The following is a 16,180-nucleotide window of genomic DNA, read 5'->3' on the forward strand; positions in this document are numbered from 1 at the left end:
CAGGAACCTCTCATAATAAGCATATCAGCAGGTCAACGTTCACTGGAGATCAATCTGTACAAGCAAGCTGTGCCAATTTCCAACAATGTATTTTCTGGACGGATAATTGGTAGACATGCTGTGGGACGGAGTTACTGGCGGTGTTGTCAGCAGCGAAGCTCATAAGTCCAGGAAGCCTGGCGAGGAGCCGAGCCGTGGTTTCACCAGAGCATCAGCTGGGCCAGCTAGTCCCTGATTTATTGTTGTGCGAGATGCATATGCATTCCTATTCGCTACGTAACAATCGGTGGTGGGAGTTATCTATATGTAGTTTATTTACGATACAATGTGGTAACACAATAGGCTCCAGACATGGTTTGCCGTAGCAGAAGATCATCGACAATGCCAACGGAGAGGAGGAAGATGGGAGGGGGAAGAGTTGGGAAGGGGGAAGAGTTGGGAAGGGGAGATCCGAGGGCAAAAAAGTTGGCGACGGGTGCGTTAATAATATCGGGTGGGTGAGAACCGGGGGTGCTCCGGTCGCCCCTAATGATGCGCCAAAATAACGATCTAGGTCCAGTCAATGCACGTACCAAAATGCAACTCGCGACAACAAGTATGCAGTCGGACATATCTTGCACCAGAAGTTGCGCTTTAGCGGGAACAGAAGGCTCCCAACATTTGGGCCAGGATGGGGCGCCAGCACCACCGCCACCATGGCAGCCGCTTCCAGGCCCAGGTCATGCGTGGCCCCTGGCAAGGATCTGGGATCATCGCCAGAGCGCACCCCTGAGCAAATCCGTCGCCTAAGCCACAAAGGTTTATTTACATTTTAAGGTCTTACAAATGTTACGAGAACGGCTAGGGAGGTCGAGATTGGAGTATGCTAGGCGGACGGGGTGCGCAGTGACAGCTGGTGCGGCCGGCGCCCACGGCACATTGCGGGCGGGACCCCCCAGAGCCGGTGTTGGCAGCACCGGCCCCGAGGGCCAGCCGGCGGCATTTCCTGGGCTTTGCATGCGATTACAGTTGCGCCTAGTACATCGGCAGGCAGGCACGCGATTGCGTTGCATGATCCCACAGAAGCCCAAATTTCAAATATATAGCCTAGCCACCCCCCACCACCTGCTGGCAAAGAGTTTGCCTGTGACAACATATCAACTGTACGCTTAGTCGCTCCTTTATCCTTATCCTTGCGTGCACCCTTGATGATGTCCCAGCCTACTCCCACCCCCACCCCCAACAGGCTCCACCCTGGGGGAACCGTGCTCAACCCCGAGATCTCCGACCCCAAGAAGTTGCCGTTGATAGTCGACATTGCCATCGACAACAACGGCAAGCAGATGTACCAGGTGCACGAGTACTCCAAGTTGGTGCGCAAGGAAATGCCGCGCTCCACCACCTTCTCGCGCACCGGCCACCCGTCTGCGGCCCCTGCGCCCCCACCCTACCACCATGATGAAACAACCCCCACCCGCAGGGTGTTGGGCACGCTTCTGCCCTCCACCCTCAACCAGAAGAAGCTCGTGGACGACGACGACGAGTACCCCGAGCCTGAGCTGGCCACTCGCAAGCACCCGCCGGTGGGCTTGAACACCCCCACCCAGCCACACTACCACCCGGTGGCCTCGTCGTTGTTGGACCACCCCGACTCCGCCAAAGTTCCGCTCAACCTCAACGTGTTCACCACGGAAGCACTGTCGGGTCCGTCTTCCGCCACCTCCACCATCTCCACCCTGTCGTTCTCGCGGGCCCAGGAGAACGACATTTGGTCCGAGCCAGTGGAACAGGCGTTCGAGGAGGTGCTCAACATCATCCCCAAAAACGGCCTCAACAAGATCAAAATCAGTGGCCGTTCGTGCGGACGAAACGAGCTCATTTCCGACTACATCTTCATGAAAACTGGCAAGTTCCGCACCCGCAAGCAGGTGTCGCTGCACATCCAGGTGATCAAGAACTTGGGGCACAAATTGGACATCATTAAGTTGATCAATGACGGCCCCACCTTCGACTCCGAGGACGCGCACAACAAGAACATGATGCGGTTCGAGGAGATCTTCCTGACCATCAACCTCCACAAGTCCATGGGCATCAACGACTCGTTGGGCATGGCCGCAGCACCACCGTCTGCGTCTGCGTCTGCCAAACGCAAGGACTCCGTCACCTCAGCGTCGTCGTCGGTGTCCCACAAGCGTGCACGCAGAAAGTCCAGCAGAGGCCTGCGCAGACCCGTTTTGCCGCCTCCTCGCTTCGAAAACTTCTTCATGTCAGTCTACGACTCCTACGCCGCCAATCCCGTCATCCTCTCGATCCAGAACAACCAGGACACCCCCAAGGCGTTGAAAATCAAGGAAAACGCCAACATCGAGGCCCGGTTCCCGGGGTTGAACGATTTCCAGGACTGTGCCCACATCCCCATCATCCACAACATGGTACGCATCCTCTTTCCCGAGTTGCCCTCCAACCACTCGATCGAGCTGGGGTTCAAGTCCAACATCTTGTTGAACACCAGCAACCACCCCATCGCAGAACCCATCAAGACAGAGCCATCCGAGGGCCTCAGCAACCCAGCGTCACCCAACGAATACGAGGCCAGCGTCTACTCCTCGTTCACCTGCATCTACTCCTACGGCAAGGAGGTGTTGAAGTTCAACGAGTCGGGCATCAAGCTCAACGAAAACCGTGAGTTCTTGGTCAAATTCTGGAAGTTCTTCTTGTCGAAATTGGTGGGCAAAGACGACCACGAAATCAACATGGCCTTCAAGGGCATGACCATCAAGCAGGTCGTCTACGACTCCTCGTCGCCTGCGGGCGAGAACGACGTGCCTAACGACACCGTGAATAACAACGACATCATGGTGTCCAAACTGAGAATTAGATTGGTTTTGTTGTGGGAGTTTGCCAAGGTGGACGATTTGAAGGACGCCATCACCACAACCTCCAACTTGATTCTACCCTCAGCCAGAATCGTGACGAAGAGCGAAAACATCGTACCACAGGTGGTCGAATATCCTCAATCTCATGGCTATGGCGACGGGTCTGCAGTGGCTGGCTCGCCAGCTTCCGCAACAAACCCGGGCTTTCCAAATTACCCAGCCCCTCTATCATCCACAGCTCCTTCAGCTATGAGCATGGCCCAACCAATGACCTCCACCACTATTTCATCACAAGCCCCCGAATCCTCTTCCATGGAACAGCCATGGGAAAAACCTCAAATTGATGTCCAACGTAAATTCCAATCGTTGCAACAGATGCAACTTATGCAACACGGGACTCCTCAGCAAGCCCCCTCTCTGGGAGTACCCTATCCTCACCAACAGTATCAATACCTGACCACCCCAGTCCAAGCAAACAACCCCAACCAACAATATCATATGGCACCCCAGCCACAACAAAGCATGGATTTTATGATGATTCCTGGCGATTCTCAAGATTACCAGACGTTACTTTACCCAGGAGGTTTCATCAATGATTACATGTGATCACTTGCATTCAAGCCATTTTAGTTACATTTTCACATTAACAGGTTTCAATTCTAATACGGCATGACAACAGGGAACTAGTGAGTCAGCAAAACTAGATGTGGGGGAACGGGTAGAAGAAGATGAGAATAGACTGTGAGATCAGCAGGCTGATGGTCATACAATAGCATACAAGCGAATTATACTAGCAAAATAAAAAAAAATTCGACTTTAGTCTGATTGTAGATTTAGGATGTTTGGTGTATGTGAATTATCACAATTCACAAAATATCCTGAAGTACAGAAATTCGAGTAATGGGAACAAATACTAGAGGACCTAATGACACTATCACATATATGAGATGATCAAACGAAAGGCGAATTACGTCAAAGTTGTGATTAATGAATTCATATGTATCCGATGTAGCTCAAAATGTCATTCCACAAAGTACAAATGAAATAAAAAACCGAAAAAGGTCCAAAATTAAATCAGGCACGAAATGGTTACCATTATTGATCAGAATATGACAACCGAGACTGGACTTTCTCTTTTATGAAATCTCGATAGGGTAAAGTTGCATGTCTTGCTTAGGTAGACTAAAATATGAACAAAGGCAGAAAATTCCTTCGTAACTAGTAGATTTCTCAATTCTTCTAAAACAACGATTCCATCTCTAGTAGGTTCGGTTATTTGGTTATGTGTTTGCAGTATTGAATCTTGCTCTATTGAACTTACCATCTTCTGTCCACCAGCAATCCAGTCAAAATAGTTTTGTATTATCCTGGTTTTCCTCAACTCCCTTTCTTCAAATCTCATCTAGCTAGCACAATCTGCACCAGACCAGAATTTTGCACACAGCAAATCAGTTGGCATGCATTCGACTTAGACATGGCCATTTGGCGCTATTCTGATTATCTATTTCCCGTAGTACGGATGATGAGAGACTTAAACTGAAGTAAATGCGCCCTAGAGTTAACACACAGTACAATAGCCATAGATACTTCCTTTTATCTCTTTCAACCCTTTTGTTATTTATTAGTTAGAATTAATCGCTTCCTTTTTATTGAAACGATACACTGCACAAGAGATTAGGACGGTTATAGCCATCCAGCAGTCGCCCTGCTCCCCTTGCCGCTACTACTAGTAATACCAGCATTCGCAGCCATCACCACGAGTCAATGTCGCACGCAATCGTCCAATGTCGCACTGATAATCCTCCAGAGTCAAACTCCAATTATATATCTATTCACAACTCCCATCTCGTCCTTTTCTCCAACCAACGCTATGGACTCCAAAACTATCGGTATTCTCGGAGGCGGCCAGCTCGGTCGTATGATCGTCGAAGCCGCCAACAGACTCAATGTGAAAACCCTTATCTTGGATGCCCCAAACAGTCCTGCCAAACAGATCAACGCCAGTCCCGACCATGTGGACGGTTCGTTCACCGACTACGACTCCATCGTCAAGCTCGCAGAGAAGTGTGACGTGTTGACTGTCGAGATCGAGCACATCGACGTGGAAGCCTTGAAGAAGGTGGCCCAGAAGTTCCCCAACCTCCAAATGTATCCATTGCCAGAAACCATCAAGCTCATCCAGGACAAGTACTTGCAAAAGAAGCACTTGATCGAGCACGACGTGGAGGTGGTTGAGTCCATCGATGTTGCCGAAAACTCAGTCGACGCCTTGCTGGCCATTGGCGACCAGTTCGGCTACCCGTTCATGTTGAAGTCACGGACGTTGGCTTACGACGGCAGAGGCAACTTTGTGGTCAAGAACAAGGACAGTCTCGCCCAGGCGTTGGAGTTCTTGAAGGACAGGCCGTTGTACGCGGAAAAGTGGTGTCCATTCACCAAGGAGCTTGCGGTTATGGTGGTAAGATCCATCGACGGTGAAGTTTTCGCCTACCCCACGGTGGAAACCATCCACAAGAACAACATCTGCCACTTGGTATATGCTCCTGCCAGAACCTCGGATACTATAGCGAAGAAAGCATCGATTTTGGCTAAGAACGCCGTCAAATCGTTCCCAGGATGTGGTATTTTTGGTGTCGAAATGTTCTTGTTGCCCAACAACGAGTTGTTGATCAACGAAATTGCTCCCAGACCTCACAACTCGGGTCACTACACCATCGATGCCTGTGTGACCTCCCAGTTCGAGGCCCATGTGAGAGCAGTTGCTGGATTGCCCATGCCAAAGGACTTCACTCAATTGTCCACTTCCACCACCAATGCCATCATGTTGAACGTTTTGGGCGACTCTGTCCCAAATAAGGAACTCGAGACTTGCCGCAAGGCGTTGGAGACCCCCAACGCCTCGGTCTACCTCTACGGAAAGGCTACCAGACCCGAAAGAAAGATGGGCCACATCAACATTGTTTCTTCGTCCATGGAAGACGCTCAAAACAGACTCAATTACATATTGGGCGAGTCTGAGTCTATTCCATCCACCTTGGCCTCGAAAGAAAAGCCTTTGGTGGGTATAATCATGGGCTCAGACTCCGATTTGCCAGTGATGTCTGTAGGAGCCGATATTCTCAAGAAGTTTGGTGTTCCTTTCGAATTGACCATTGTCAGTGCCCACAGAACGCCTCACAGAATGTCCCAGTATGCCATTGAGGCTGCCAAGAGAGGCATCAAGTGTATCATTGCTGGTGCTGGAGGTGCTGCACACTTGCCTGGAATGGTGGCTGCCATGACTCCCTTGCCCGTTATTGGTGTTCCTGTTAAGGGATCAGTCTTGGATGGTGTCGACTCCTTGCACTCGATTGTGCAAATGCCTAGAGGCATTCCTGTGGCCACTGTGGCCATCAACAACAGTACCAATGCTGCGTTGTTGGCCATCAGAATTTTGGGGGCTTTCGACTACAAATGGCTTGACAAAATGAGCCAGTACTTGAACACGATGGAGGAGGAAGTGTTGGGCAAGGCTGAGGTGTTGGAAGACATTGGCTACGAGCAGTACTTGAGCGAGAAGTTGAAGAAGTAGGTAAATCTTTAGTGACACCTAATCTGAAATACCTAGAGATGCCTTTTGCAATGCTTTAGAGCCTGCCTAAATGAGCAATTGCTTAAATGAGCCTATCTGAGCAATGGCTGAAGCCCGGGCCCATTCATGGCTCTGATAACAAAATCCGAGTTTATTAATGCAAAATGATGATATAAAGAATAGAACTAAATGCGTAGAAACCAGCCAGACCAGCAGCGATCTGGCGAGACGGATGTAGCTTGTGGAGGCAGGTTTATCAAAATGGACAGCCATAAGATCGTATGTAATAGCAAAATAGATGAGTGTAGTAATGAATCACCCTTCATGATAACAGAAAATGAACACGTCTAGGAGATTGTGATCGTCCGGGGCTTTCAAGAAAGAAAGAAAGACCGCGTTTAAGAGCTTGACTGGGCCGTTTAAGACAGGAAACGTCAAAGAGCTTGTGATAACGTGGCACCCTCGAGGCAGAAATGGCAGGAGATTAGGCAGCAGCCCCGAGAACAGCACGGGGAGTCCATATAATGGGGCACCCACACGGTTCCGTGCACCACGTGTGTATCACATCCATCCGCCTAGTAGTTGGTGCTCTTGTTGGCCTTCTTCTTGAGATGCTTCTTCTTGTAGATCTGGTTTCTGGAGTCTCTCCACCCCGAGGTGCTGATCTTCTTGGGGGTCTTGTCGACGTCCATGTCCTGCTCGGGCACGGCAGGCTCCTCGGCACCCTCGGCGTCGGCCTGGTCCTTCTTCTTGGCCAAGGCTGCCTCCTTCTGCTTGAGCAATTCCTGCTCCATCTTCTCCGAGAGACGCTTGTTTCTGCCGTCGACAAAGTTGGCGAACTCGCCCTTTCTCTTGACAGACTTGGCTCTCAACTTGGACTTGGATCTCAACGATTTGGCCATGGTGGGTGTGGTGGTGGTGGTGGAGGCTTCGCATGGCTCATCGCAAAAATCTGAGTCCCGATGCCTGCTCACGTGCGTCCGTCTAGGGCTCAGCCCTACTGCCCCCGTGACCCCGTGCCGCCCGCTCGCTCGCCCTCCTGGTTTGCAGCCCGCGCCCCTCCCCAGGGTTACCCGCACCCCTTCCTCCTCCCTCACCGCACTACTCCCCCCGCCAGTGCCTGTCCCACTCCGTCCCACCAGTCTCACCAAAGGCAGGAAAATTTTTCTAAGGAAAATTTTTACTTTTGAATCTTTTCTTTCAGTATAGTGATAACTCATTAATCAAAATGTAAGTGGAGATTCAGTCAATGAAGGGACCAAGCCGTCTAGGCAGGTGGACAGAGAGCCAGGCCAGTGGAAGCAGCGGTGCAATGGGCGTCGCAGCGGCTAGCAAGCAGTGGAGCTGGAGGTGGCACCGTCCTGTCATGCGAAACACATACTAACAGTACAGGGCTAATCTTAGAACTCAAAAGAGACTCGCTGCCAGTGTTGTCGGTGTTGGTAAGAGAAAGATCTGGTTAGATCCTAACGAGACCACCGAGATCGCTAACGCCAACTCCCGTCAAGCCATCAGAAAGTTATACAGAAATGGTACCATCGTCAAGAAGCCAGACACCGTCCACTCCAGATCCAGAGCTAGAGCCCTTTTGGAATCCAAGAGAGCTGGTAGACACATGGGTTACGGTAAGAGAAAGGGTACCAAGGACGCTCGTATGTCTTCCCAAGTTTTGTGGATGAGAAGATTGAGAGTCTTGAGAAGATTATTAGCCAAATACAGAGACGCCGGTAAGCTCGACAAGCACTTGTACCACTCCTTGTACAAGTCTGCCAAGGGTAACACCTTCAAGCACAAGAGATCTTTGGTCGAACACATCATCCAAGCCAAGGCTGAAGCTTTGCGTGAAAAGGCCCTCAAGGATGAAGCCGAAGCTAGAAGATTGAAGAACAGAGCTGCTCGTGAAAGAAGAGCACAAAGAGTTGCTGAAAAGAGAGAAGCTTTCCTCGCTGAAAACTAAATGATTTCGCTCGCTTAAGCCATCGTCATCACTGTATATTGAAGAATAATCCCCCTCAAACTCATATATATCAATCGTTGTCCCGGTTCCGTGATAGCGATAATATACAATTATTTCTCTAATTGAGGACAATTTTGTTCTATGAGTTGTGGCTTTACTCTGTATCTACTAGTATAATCCGCAATAATACGATCTGAAAACTGTGTGTAGCTTACCCCAATCGGGCAATGTCTCCCTGGAAATTCTGTAAGGCCCAACAAGGGCTGATGAGTCGTGTGCGGCTCGGGCTTCTATGACTCAACCATGGAATACTAACTGTGGACAAGCATGTGAACTGGTTCTGTGCATTACCCTGCTACATGATATCACTGGATTGGTCATCCACCTCTAACAGCTCCGTAGGCATCTTGTAACTCTTGGTTACGTAATGTATTATGTAATAGAATACAGCTAGTGTCTTCCCCTGTTGGGCGCCAGTTGTTGTTTGGGGTTACAGTCGGTTACCAGATTATGTATTAGTGCCTATATGTGTCACGCGTGGCGCCCGTGTAAGTAAAACACACCTTGAGAAGTAAAGGAATTCCGAAATAAATATATCCAAAAGGGGACACTGGATATTAATGCAAGAGTAAAAGACAGTTTGATAAGATCACAAGCGATGTCCTGGCACTAAGCTGAATAAAATTGTTAGCACAGCTGTGCACAATAAAATCAAGAACAACACCCACAAACTTCTCTTCAATAAGAGCTTGCGTATAAAGGTCTCTCTAACTTTTATCAACGAACTCGATCTGCTGCCCTTGGAAAATGATTCAGAATAGCCAAGCCATACTAATACTGGATCTATCAAATAGATAGATGATACTAGACAGTAGAATGCAATTAGGTAGGGCACTATGATCACGGGTCTCAATCCTTTCCTGTAGTCTAAGAAGACAAAGATGAAACTGATCCAGAAACCCACAAACAAAAAGAAGAATCCAATGATAATTCTCAACAAGTTTGAATGGTTGATATTTCTGATTGCCATGAAGTTAAGAAACTTGGGCAAATGATCGTTTTCAATCTTGTTGAATACGTATGACTTGACATGATTGAACACGTCTGGATCGTCTCTTCCATCGTTTTCGATGGCTTTAATAATGAACGAGTTCATATCATGAGGTAAATTCAAGTTCTTTTCAGAATCTTCCACGAAGTATTTTAATAGAAGGTTATGCGTTGACTCCTTCAAATTATCTCTGGTGATGAAAGAGTTGCTCACAGAACCAGGAGAGTCCTTTATCAACTTTTCCAATAAAGATGGACTGATCACAGATTCTCTTCTAGTGTCGTACTGGTTGGGGTTTGGGGTGGTGAATGGGTTGGAGACTGATTGCGGAGTTTGATTTTGCAAAGAAACGTAGTTTTTTGGACTCATTGCCCTATCAGCTTCTCCTATGTCAAGCTGGTTGTCAATGAAGGAATTCGAGCTGTTGACATCTTCGTCATCCAACAACCTTGAATTTGAAGATATTCTCTTTTCAGCTGAAGGGATTCTAGGAGATTCCAATGGGAACTTTGGTGAATGTCTGTTTAAATTAGGAGAGTACTTGAGACTTGGGCTGTTGTTGGCATTCAACACTGGGGATTTCTCATTTTCCTCGTTGTGGTAGTGCTCAATCAAGTCCTTAAGCTTGGGGTCCAAGTTCTCTATGTTCAAATCACCCCTCAAGAATTGAGAAAGACGATTCGAATCATTGTCTTCCAAAATATTGTCATTGATGATCAAATCCAACAAGATTGAGGAACTCAAAGATTTATGCTTGGATTTATCCAGGATTGGTTGAGAATCACGGTAGTTAGATTGTCTATGGGAAGTGGGAGCACCAGTGTGGTCAGAGTAAGTAGACTGCCTTATGATTGATTCCCTCAATCCTTTGATGTAGTGTTTACATAAATTCAAGTGGTTAATCAAATCAAACCAGAAATCGACATAATCCACCTTGTTTTCCACATCTCTCATAAACAGGTAGAAAGTGAAGAGATCCACGGGAGATTTTGTCTTATTAGCGAGAATCTCACCTAAGGTCGGTAATCGGTTCAAGCTGATGCTTTGGTTGGTTTTATTGAGGTTGTTGAGGTTGGAGAGGTAGTGGGAGTTCGGATAGTCCGACTGGTACTTCTCGTTTTGCTTCTCGTACATGGCTGGTGAATGGTGTGGCTATGATTGTGATATTAATGGTGACAATGAAGGGGCAACAGTCGAGAATCAGGGAAGAACGAGGTCAGAAGACTATTCAATCTATCGATGAAGGGGAGCTCTGTTCGGATATAACCTGACAATGCGCAGATTCGTGAGGACAACAGCGGGGCTTTTAGTGGACGCTGGTTGGTCTGGAGGTGTCCTAGTTTCGTGGACTGAACTGGATGGTGTTGGTGTCTATTTTTGGTTCCGGAGCTCAGGGTCTTTTTGAGGAGGAGGACGAGGGATATTCAACTATTCTTCACGGACGATCTAGCAAATCAGAGGTGTATATTCTCGATCTGATGATCTAGCTTTGACAGTTCCTTGTAGCCAGCCTTCTCTCGATGGGTCAAACGAGCGTGTCGTCAATGTCTTTGTATGTTATTTCGTTCGTTTACGGGCTTGTCTGCAGGACTGGCCTGATGTGGAACGGATGTAAATAGGAGGGCTGGTTGATGGGCCGCAATGGGGACGTTGTGAGTGCAGAGCCGAGTCCGTGACAGGTTGCCTTGGTGAAGGTTGCAGCGAGGGCTGGTGGTGGGGGAGGACGTGAAGAAAAGATGTGGTGTTGGTTCGAATGTTGTGATGGAGATCGAGACGAGTGGGAGGCCGAAACGATGGACGATGCGATGTTTGAACCGCAGGGCACACTCAGACATGAGGCGTGGGGCCTGGACGGGGCGCTGTGGTGCTGGGGCGGTTTCAGCGGTGGGAGAATGTGGCCGTGGTGAAACATGGGCGTGGAAGTCGCGTGATGTCCGGTCACATGATGGTATTTTCCATGAACCGGTCCAGGCGGCATGGCGGCCACCACGGTTCGGAGCGCCTTGCTGCAGCTGGCCGTGGTGTAGGGCATCGACAAATGCCGGTGATGAAGTGATCGCCAGAGATAATCCGGAATGGGTGGATCTGCATGACAGACGGTTGCTGCATGGATCCACGGCGATCGTGGGGTGTACTTTGTAAGTGGTAGTATCGGTTGAACTTTCAGGAATACCGATGACTCGGAGAATTGCTAGAATCCGTTGAATTGAAGCATTGGTAGAATCCGTTGAAACGTCGTTATATCCGTAAAATCCTCTGTTTGTCGTTATATCCGTAGCATCTTCCGGAGCATCTTGCTCCGTCACCGCCCAGCCGTCCGTCTCCATGCCAAGGCAATAGACCCATCCGTGGTGTCCGTACGTCGCAGACCTCACGCCAACTGCGCCTTCGCTGATCGTGCCAACTGGCCCTGGCACCATTTTTGCAGCACAACCGTAAGCATTATGGACCCGACCGTTCCCAAACACCCATTGTGGTCGTCCTGGCGGGGCAACGGTGGAGCCCGCTGGAACGTCGGTTCCTGCTTTTCCCGGAAACTCCGCTGGATTTGCCGTTTGGTGCATCAAAACCACTGCTTCTAACCGCTGCGGGACGATGAGGTTCCATTGCTAGTGGGATCCACATAATGACCTCTAGGGGGCGTTGGTGATCGCCGTGGGGGCTCAGGTGTACCCTAGGAGTCTCTAAGACTTTCTGGTGGGGGCTTTGGTGCCACCAGGGTAGTGGCTCTGAGCATCTGGCTTACCCCATGGCCTTCCCCCAGAGCCGTGCACTAGCGAGGAACCGCACTGGTTCCACCAAATCCGCGTGGATCAGCCATCACCAGTGCCGTGCGGCGCAGACCTCTCTGAAAGCGGAGGACCCAGTTGTTGCAGTCGCTTGTTTTGCCCTCCCGGAACCACGGGGCCCACGTCATGGCCACGTTATGCTGGGCAGTGGCGGAGACTAGTGGCTGCTAATCGTGCACCCCAGGCTAAATGCCGAGCCGCGTGGTTGCGGTGCCACGAGCATATATAAGAGGGGCCCGCTGGCACCTGGCAGCTTGCTGCCAGTGGAAATGGAGCCTCCGTGGGGTATTGGCTCACCAGGACAGATCTGTGATCAACACCGTGCTTGAGTGCTGGCAGCTGCTGGCAGCTGCTGGCAACTGCTAGCGAGTGCTCGTGTTCGGCGCTACCATGCAACAACTGCCCCAATCAGGAGCGTCCATCCAGAGAGTCTATCCAGAGAGTCCGGGGCCAGAAATCGAGGTACTCAGCATGACATAGAGGCAGTCTGTATCAGTGTAGCTGCAGGCTTATGCCACAAGTTGCGGCATCTTGTTACCAGACATCTCTGATGTGAAACATCAAGTACCGTGCGTACTCAAGTGCTTGAGGAATATTCTACATTTCTTCTACAAACACAGTGCACCTTTCCTCAAGTGCTTTGAGGCATATTATTCAAGCCTACAAATCCAAATTGATACTTCAGTATGAAAATATGCTTTGAGACATATTACAAGACAGACATTGGATACCATTCTACAATCTATGTTTACTTTCAGAATATTCCTACAAAGACACATCCGTCTGATTCAAGTCAAATGCTACAAAATACAGACCAATTCACTTTCATACTGTCACAATACAGTGTTCTCTAAAGAATTATCTTACCAGTACAATGCTTGATTGAAATATTTTTACAGAATCAGTGCTTCGAGGCATACTACACATCAGTAGAACTATCCCCTTGAGGTAGTTCTTACAAGCCCTCTGCATGAAATACATATTCAAGTGCAACTGCTTACTGTTAAGGATATTTTAAAAATACTGGGCTTATTCTGAGGCAAATTATTATAAATCAAACTGCTTTCTCGGCATATTCGACAAACTTACTTGGCACATACTACATATACAGTCCAATTACTTACTCCTAGGGATATTCTTACAGTTACACTCCAACTATGCACTGAAAGGGAAATTTAACCCATCAGCTCAACTGCTGACTTAGCAAATTCTTACAAGTACAGTGCTCACTTCATACTACAAATACAGTTCTTACTTTCAACGGACCACACATACAGTCCACACATACAGTCTGCCTGGCAACACAATCACCAAACAGTCCACTTCGATCCTGGATTCCTCCTCCACCATCACAGCTCCCGTCTCCAAGCTTGACCGCCTTCCCTCAAAATATCAAATTCGCCTGAATATCTTCCGTAAAAGCATCCTCCTCACATAGACCATGAATATTCAGATACTGACCTAATACTAGACAGACGATCCCCCTTCCCTGAAACTCACCGACTACATCGCTCGATATGTGAACTTCTTGAGCTATACACAGATTATTACGACTAATTAGTCTTGTCAACGAACAAAATCACCTACTGTTCCCAAAGGAACATACCTAGCGATCGCGTATCAACATCACGACGGACAGCTTCTTGGAAGCGCAGAACTGAAACAAAATATATGGCAAACGAGGGGGAAGAACTGAAAATTAACCATGACATAAACCATTAGTTCATGAAGAACGTTTCGTCATACACCTCGTTCTTGACGGTGATCTCGGGGTTTTCCCGAGTTTCCAGTTCTTCGCCTCTCTTGGACTTGCACTGAACCGACCCTTTACACGTGCCGCTTTCAATGTGTCTTTCCAACCATACGATGTTGTTTTCAAAGTACTCGAAGCAGCCTGCGCATCTACCCCCAATACTGTTTCTCTCGCTGGACTTGGTGCCGGGAGGGTAGATGAAATGCAACGCCTTCAAGTGGGTCTTGTAGGTATCACGACGGGAGAAGCCTCCTGTAGGATGGCACTTGGTGCCTGTGGAGCCTTCTGCCGGAACCTGGTAGAACGGACACAGGAACGCAGCCGTGGTGTGCTTTTTCAAGTGTCTGGTCAAGTAGCCTTTGACCTTGAAGCTGGCGTCGCAGAACTCACACTGGAACTGGTTCTTGTCGTCGCTCCTGGTCTTCTTGAGGGCCAAGTCGTCCAAGTCCTCTTTCTTAACGCGTTTGACCTTGGAGTCAGTCTTGCTCTTGGACGACAAGTCCTTCAGGAGCAAGGAGTCGGCCAGAGGCTTAACCTGCGATGGCAATGCCACCTGGAGGCCAAAACCGTCCACGAACGCGTAGTTGGACGCTGGAGGGGAAGAGACAGAGTCGTGAGTACGTTTCTTAGAGATTTCGCTGGGGTACGAAGATGGTGGGTGGTGCTGGTGGCGCTGTTGGTGCACTGGAGCCCGGTTGTGCTGGTGCTGGTGCTGGTGCTGGTGTTGGTGCTGGTGCTGGTGCTGGTGCTGAGGCACAGGAGCTTGGGCCTGGAACACGGCGTGGTCCATTTGGTGATAGTTGGTGGTCAACTTGCGGAAAAACTCGTCGTCCAACGGGTTGGTGTAGGAGTCGCTGGAAGACACCGAGCTGGAGACGGAGCCCGGCTCGTCGATCCTGGAAGAATCCACCACGTTATGGGTGGTGGTGCGGTTCTTCATGTTGAAGTCATCGAAGTACGGCTGGTAGGTGTCAGCACCACCCAACTGGAAGAAAGGCAACTCCTTGCTGCCAAAGTCGTTCTGGCCTGGCAAGTGGTGCTGGGGCACCTGGGCGTGGTAGACGTCGCTGTAGCCGTGGATGGGTGGTTGGAACGGCTGCTTTTCGTCGTAGTACGGCAAGTACGCCTGGGAGTCCAAACCGGGGGGGCCTGCAAGCTCGTCCGAGGCGCCAGTAGCCGCCACGGGGCCCGAGGGGTTGTTGGAGATGACAAAGTTGTTGAAGAACTCGATCTGGTCAGAGGGACCGGCGAGGCTCAACGCCAAGTCGTCAGCAGCACAGGCTGTGGGAAACAAAGGAGCAGAGCCAGAGCTGGCCAAGTTGAAAACAGCGGTGGTGGGCGGGAAGAGCGAGTGACTCTTGCGGTACAACAAGTTGGTCAAGAAACGGAACACACCCACCTTCTTGTGGGTGAGCGCGAGGCTCCAGGCGCTCAAGCGCTGGGGGCGAGGGTTTCCGGTGAAGATGCCTAGGGAAATCATTGCAGCATGGGCAGAGCCAGTGGTGGTGTAAAACGAACCTTCGCTCAGCTAAAAAGCGGTGAGAACGGGAAGTTTTTTCTGCGAGGCGTGGAGATCGTCAGATAAGACGATGGGGTGGGATGTAATAGCACGATGGGGGAGGAAGCAGGAGCAGGCAGTATCGAGCAGTATCGAGCAGTATCGAGCACTAGCAGGGGACTTCCAGATGATGTAGAAGAAAAACGAGGATTGCGTCGCTAATAACTGAACCCAGATAACAGGTGAAACTTGACACTAGATCCCGGCACTCGCACCCGACCAAGGCATTTTCTGTCACCGAAATAAGGTAATTCCATATCCACAATTGCGCCTGTGTAACCTGGTTACAGGGGGACGGAGTTAAGTCCGCGCGGGGGTTTGACGGCGGGGACTGGAAGAGGGAGGACTACTGGTTGGGGAGAGTAGGAGGAGACTATCGAGGAGACTAGAGGGGAGACTATCGAGGAGACTAGTGGAGGCAAGATTCGTAGAGGAGAGGCTGTTTCTTGATGGCAGCAGTTGGCTCGTACTGGCCACTCAGATCAGCTGGTCGTGCTTATCAGGTGTGGCAGACAGAATTAGGTTGCGTTCGGTATTTTTTGGTGCCGTACGGTAGCCGATAGTATTGGATAAAAAACAATGCACAGCTGGATCGGGCTTCGGGACAACTGCATGATGCGCGGTGGCCCGCGCATGGGATGACGGG

At 49.7% G+C, this 16,180-nt stretch overlaps 7 protein-coding genes across 7 annotated transcripts; 3 read left to right on the plus strand and 4 right to left on the minus strand.

The window, feature by feature from the left end:
- Positions 1-1,155: 1,155 nt before the first annotated feature.
- On the plus strand, positions 1,156-3,705 carry TEC1 (transcription factor TEC1). The gene has a single exon (XM_020207819.1). The coding sequence runs from the start codon at positions 1,191-1,193 to the stop codon at positions 3,459-3,461; it is 2,271 nt and encodes a 756-aa protein (XP_020063685.1). The 5' UTR covers positions 1,156-1,190; the 3' UTR covers positions 3,462-3,705.
- A 1,020-nt stretch (positions 3,706-4,725) lies between these two features.
- On the plus strand, positions 4,726-6,426 carry ADE2 (phosphoribosylaminoimidazole carboxylase; the record flags this gene model as incomplete). The annotated part of the gene is made up of 1 exon (XM_020211007.1): positions 4,726-6,426. One exon carries the CDS (start codon positions 4,726-4,728, stop codon positions 6,424-6,426), a length of 1,701 nt encoding a protein of 566 aa, XP_020063686.1.
- Positions 6,427-7,001: 575 nt separating this feature from the next.
- Positions 7,002-7,328, minus strand: CANTADRAFT_6923 (uncharacterized protein; the record flags this gene model as incomplete). Its single annotated transcript, XM_020211008.1, has 1 exon — positions 7,002-7,328. One exon carries the CDS (start codon positions 7,326-7,328, stop codon positions 7,002-7,004), a length of 327 nt encoding a protein of 108 aa, XP_020063687.1.
- On the plus strand, positions 7,327-8,383 carry RPL19A (60S ribosomal protein eL19; the record flags this gene model as incomplete). The annotated part of the gene is made up of 2 exons (XM_020211747.1): positions 7,327-7,329; positions 7,814-8,383. 2 exons carry the CDS (start codon positions 7,327-7,329, stop codon positions 8,381-8,383), a joined length of 573 nt encoding a protein of 190 aa, XP_020063688.1.
- A 649-nt stretch (positions 8,384-9,032) lies between these two features.
- On the minus strand, positions 9,033-10,568 carry RAX1 (Rax1p; the record flags this gene model as incomplete). Its single annotated transcript, XM_020211748.1, has 3 exons — positions 9,033-9,705; positions 9,763-9,921; positions 9,943-10,568. The coding sequence occupies 3 exons, from the start codon at positions 10,566-10,568 to the stop codon at positions 9,033-9,035; spliced, it is 1,458 nt and encodes a 485-aa protein (XP_020063689.1).
- A 203-nt stretch (positions 10,569-10,771) lies between these two features.
- Positions 10,772-12,090, minus strand: CANTADRAFT_269100 (uncharacterized protein). Its single transcript, XM_020207928.1, has one exon. The coding sequence runs from the start codon at positions 11,996-11,998 to the stop codon at positions 10,976-10,978; it is 1,023 nt and encodes a 340-aa protein (XP_020063690.1). The 5' UTR covers positions 11,999-12,090; the 3' UTR covers positions 10,772-10,975.
- Positions 12,091-13,941: 1,851 nt separating this feature from the next.
- STP1 (Stp1p) lies at positions 13,942-15,456 on the minus strand (the record flags this gene model as incomplete). The annotated part of the gene is made up of 1 exon (XM_020206831.1): positions 13,942-15,456. One exon carries the CDS (start codon positions 15,454-15,456, stop codon positions 13,942-13,944), a length of 1,515 nt encoding a protein of 504 aa, XP_020063691.1.
- Positions 15,457-16,180: the final 724 nt, after the last annotated feature.

This window comes from Suhomyces tanzawaensis (genome assembly GCF_001661415.1).
Source record: "Suhomyces tanzawaensis NRRL Y-17324 unplaced genomic scaffold CANTAscaffold_5, whole genome shotgun sequence".
Lineage (NCBI taxonomy): Eukaryota > Fungi > Ascomycota > Pichiomycetes > Serinales > Debaryomycetaceae > Suhomyces > Suhomyces tanzawaensis.

What these genes read in the sequence shown, in the direction of transcription:
- TEC1 (XM_020207819.1), top strand. Translation starts at nt 1,191, where the DNA reads ATGTCCCAGCCTACTCCCACCCCCACCCCCAACAGGCTCCACCCTGGG.
- CANTADRAFT_269100 (XM_020207928.1), bottom strand. Translation starts at nt 11,998, where the DNA reads ATGCACCAAACGGCAAATCCAGCGGAGTTTCCGGGAAAAGCAGGAACC.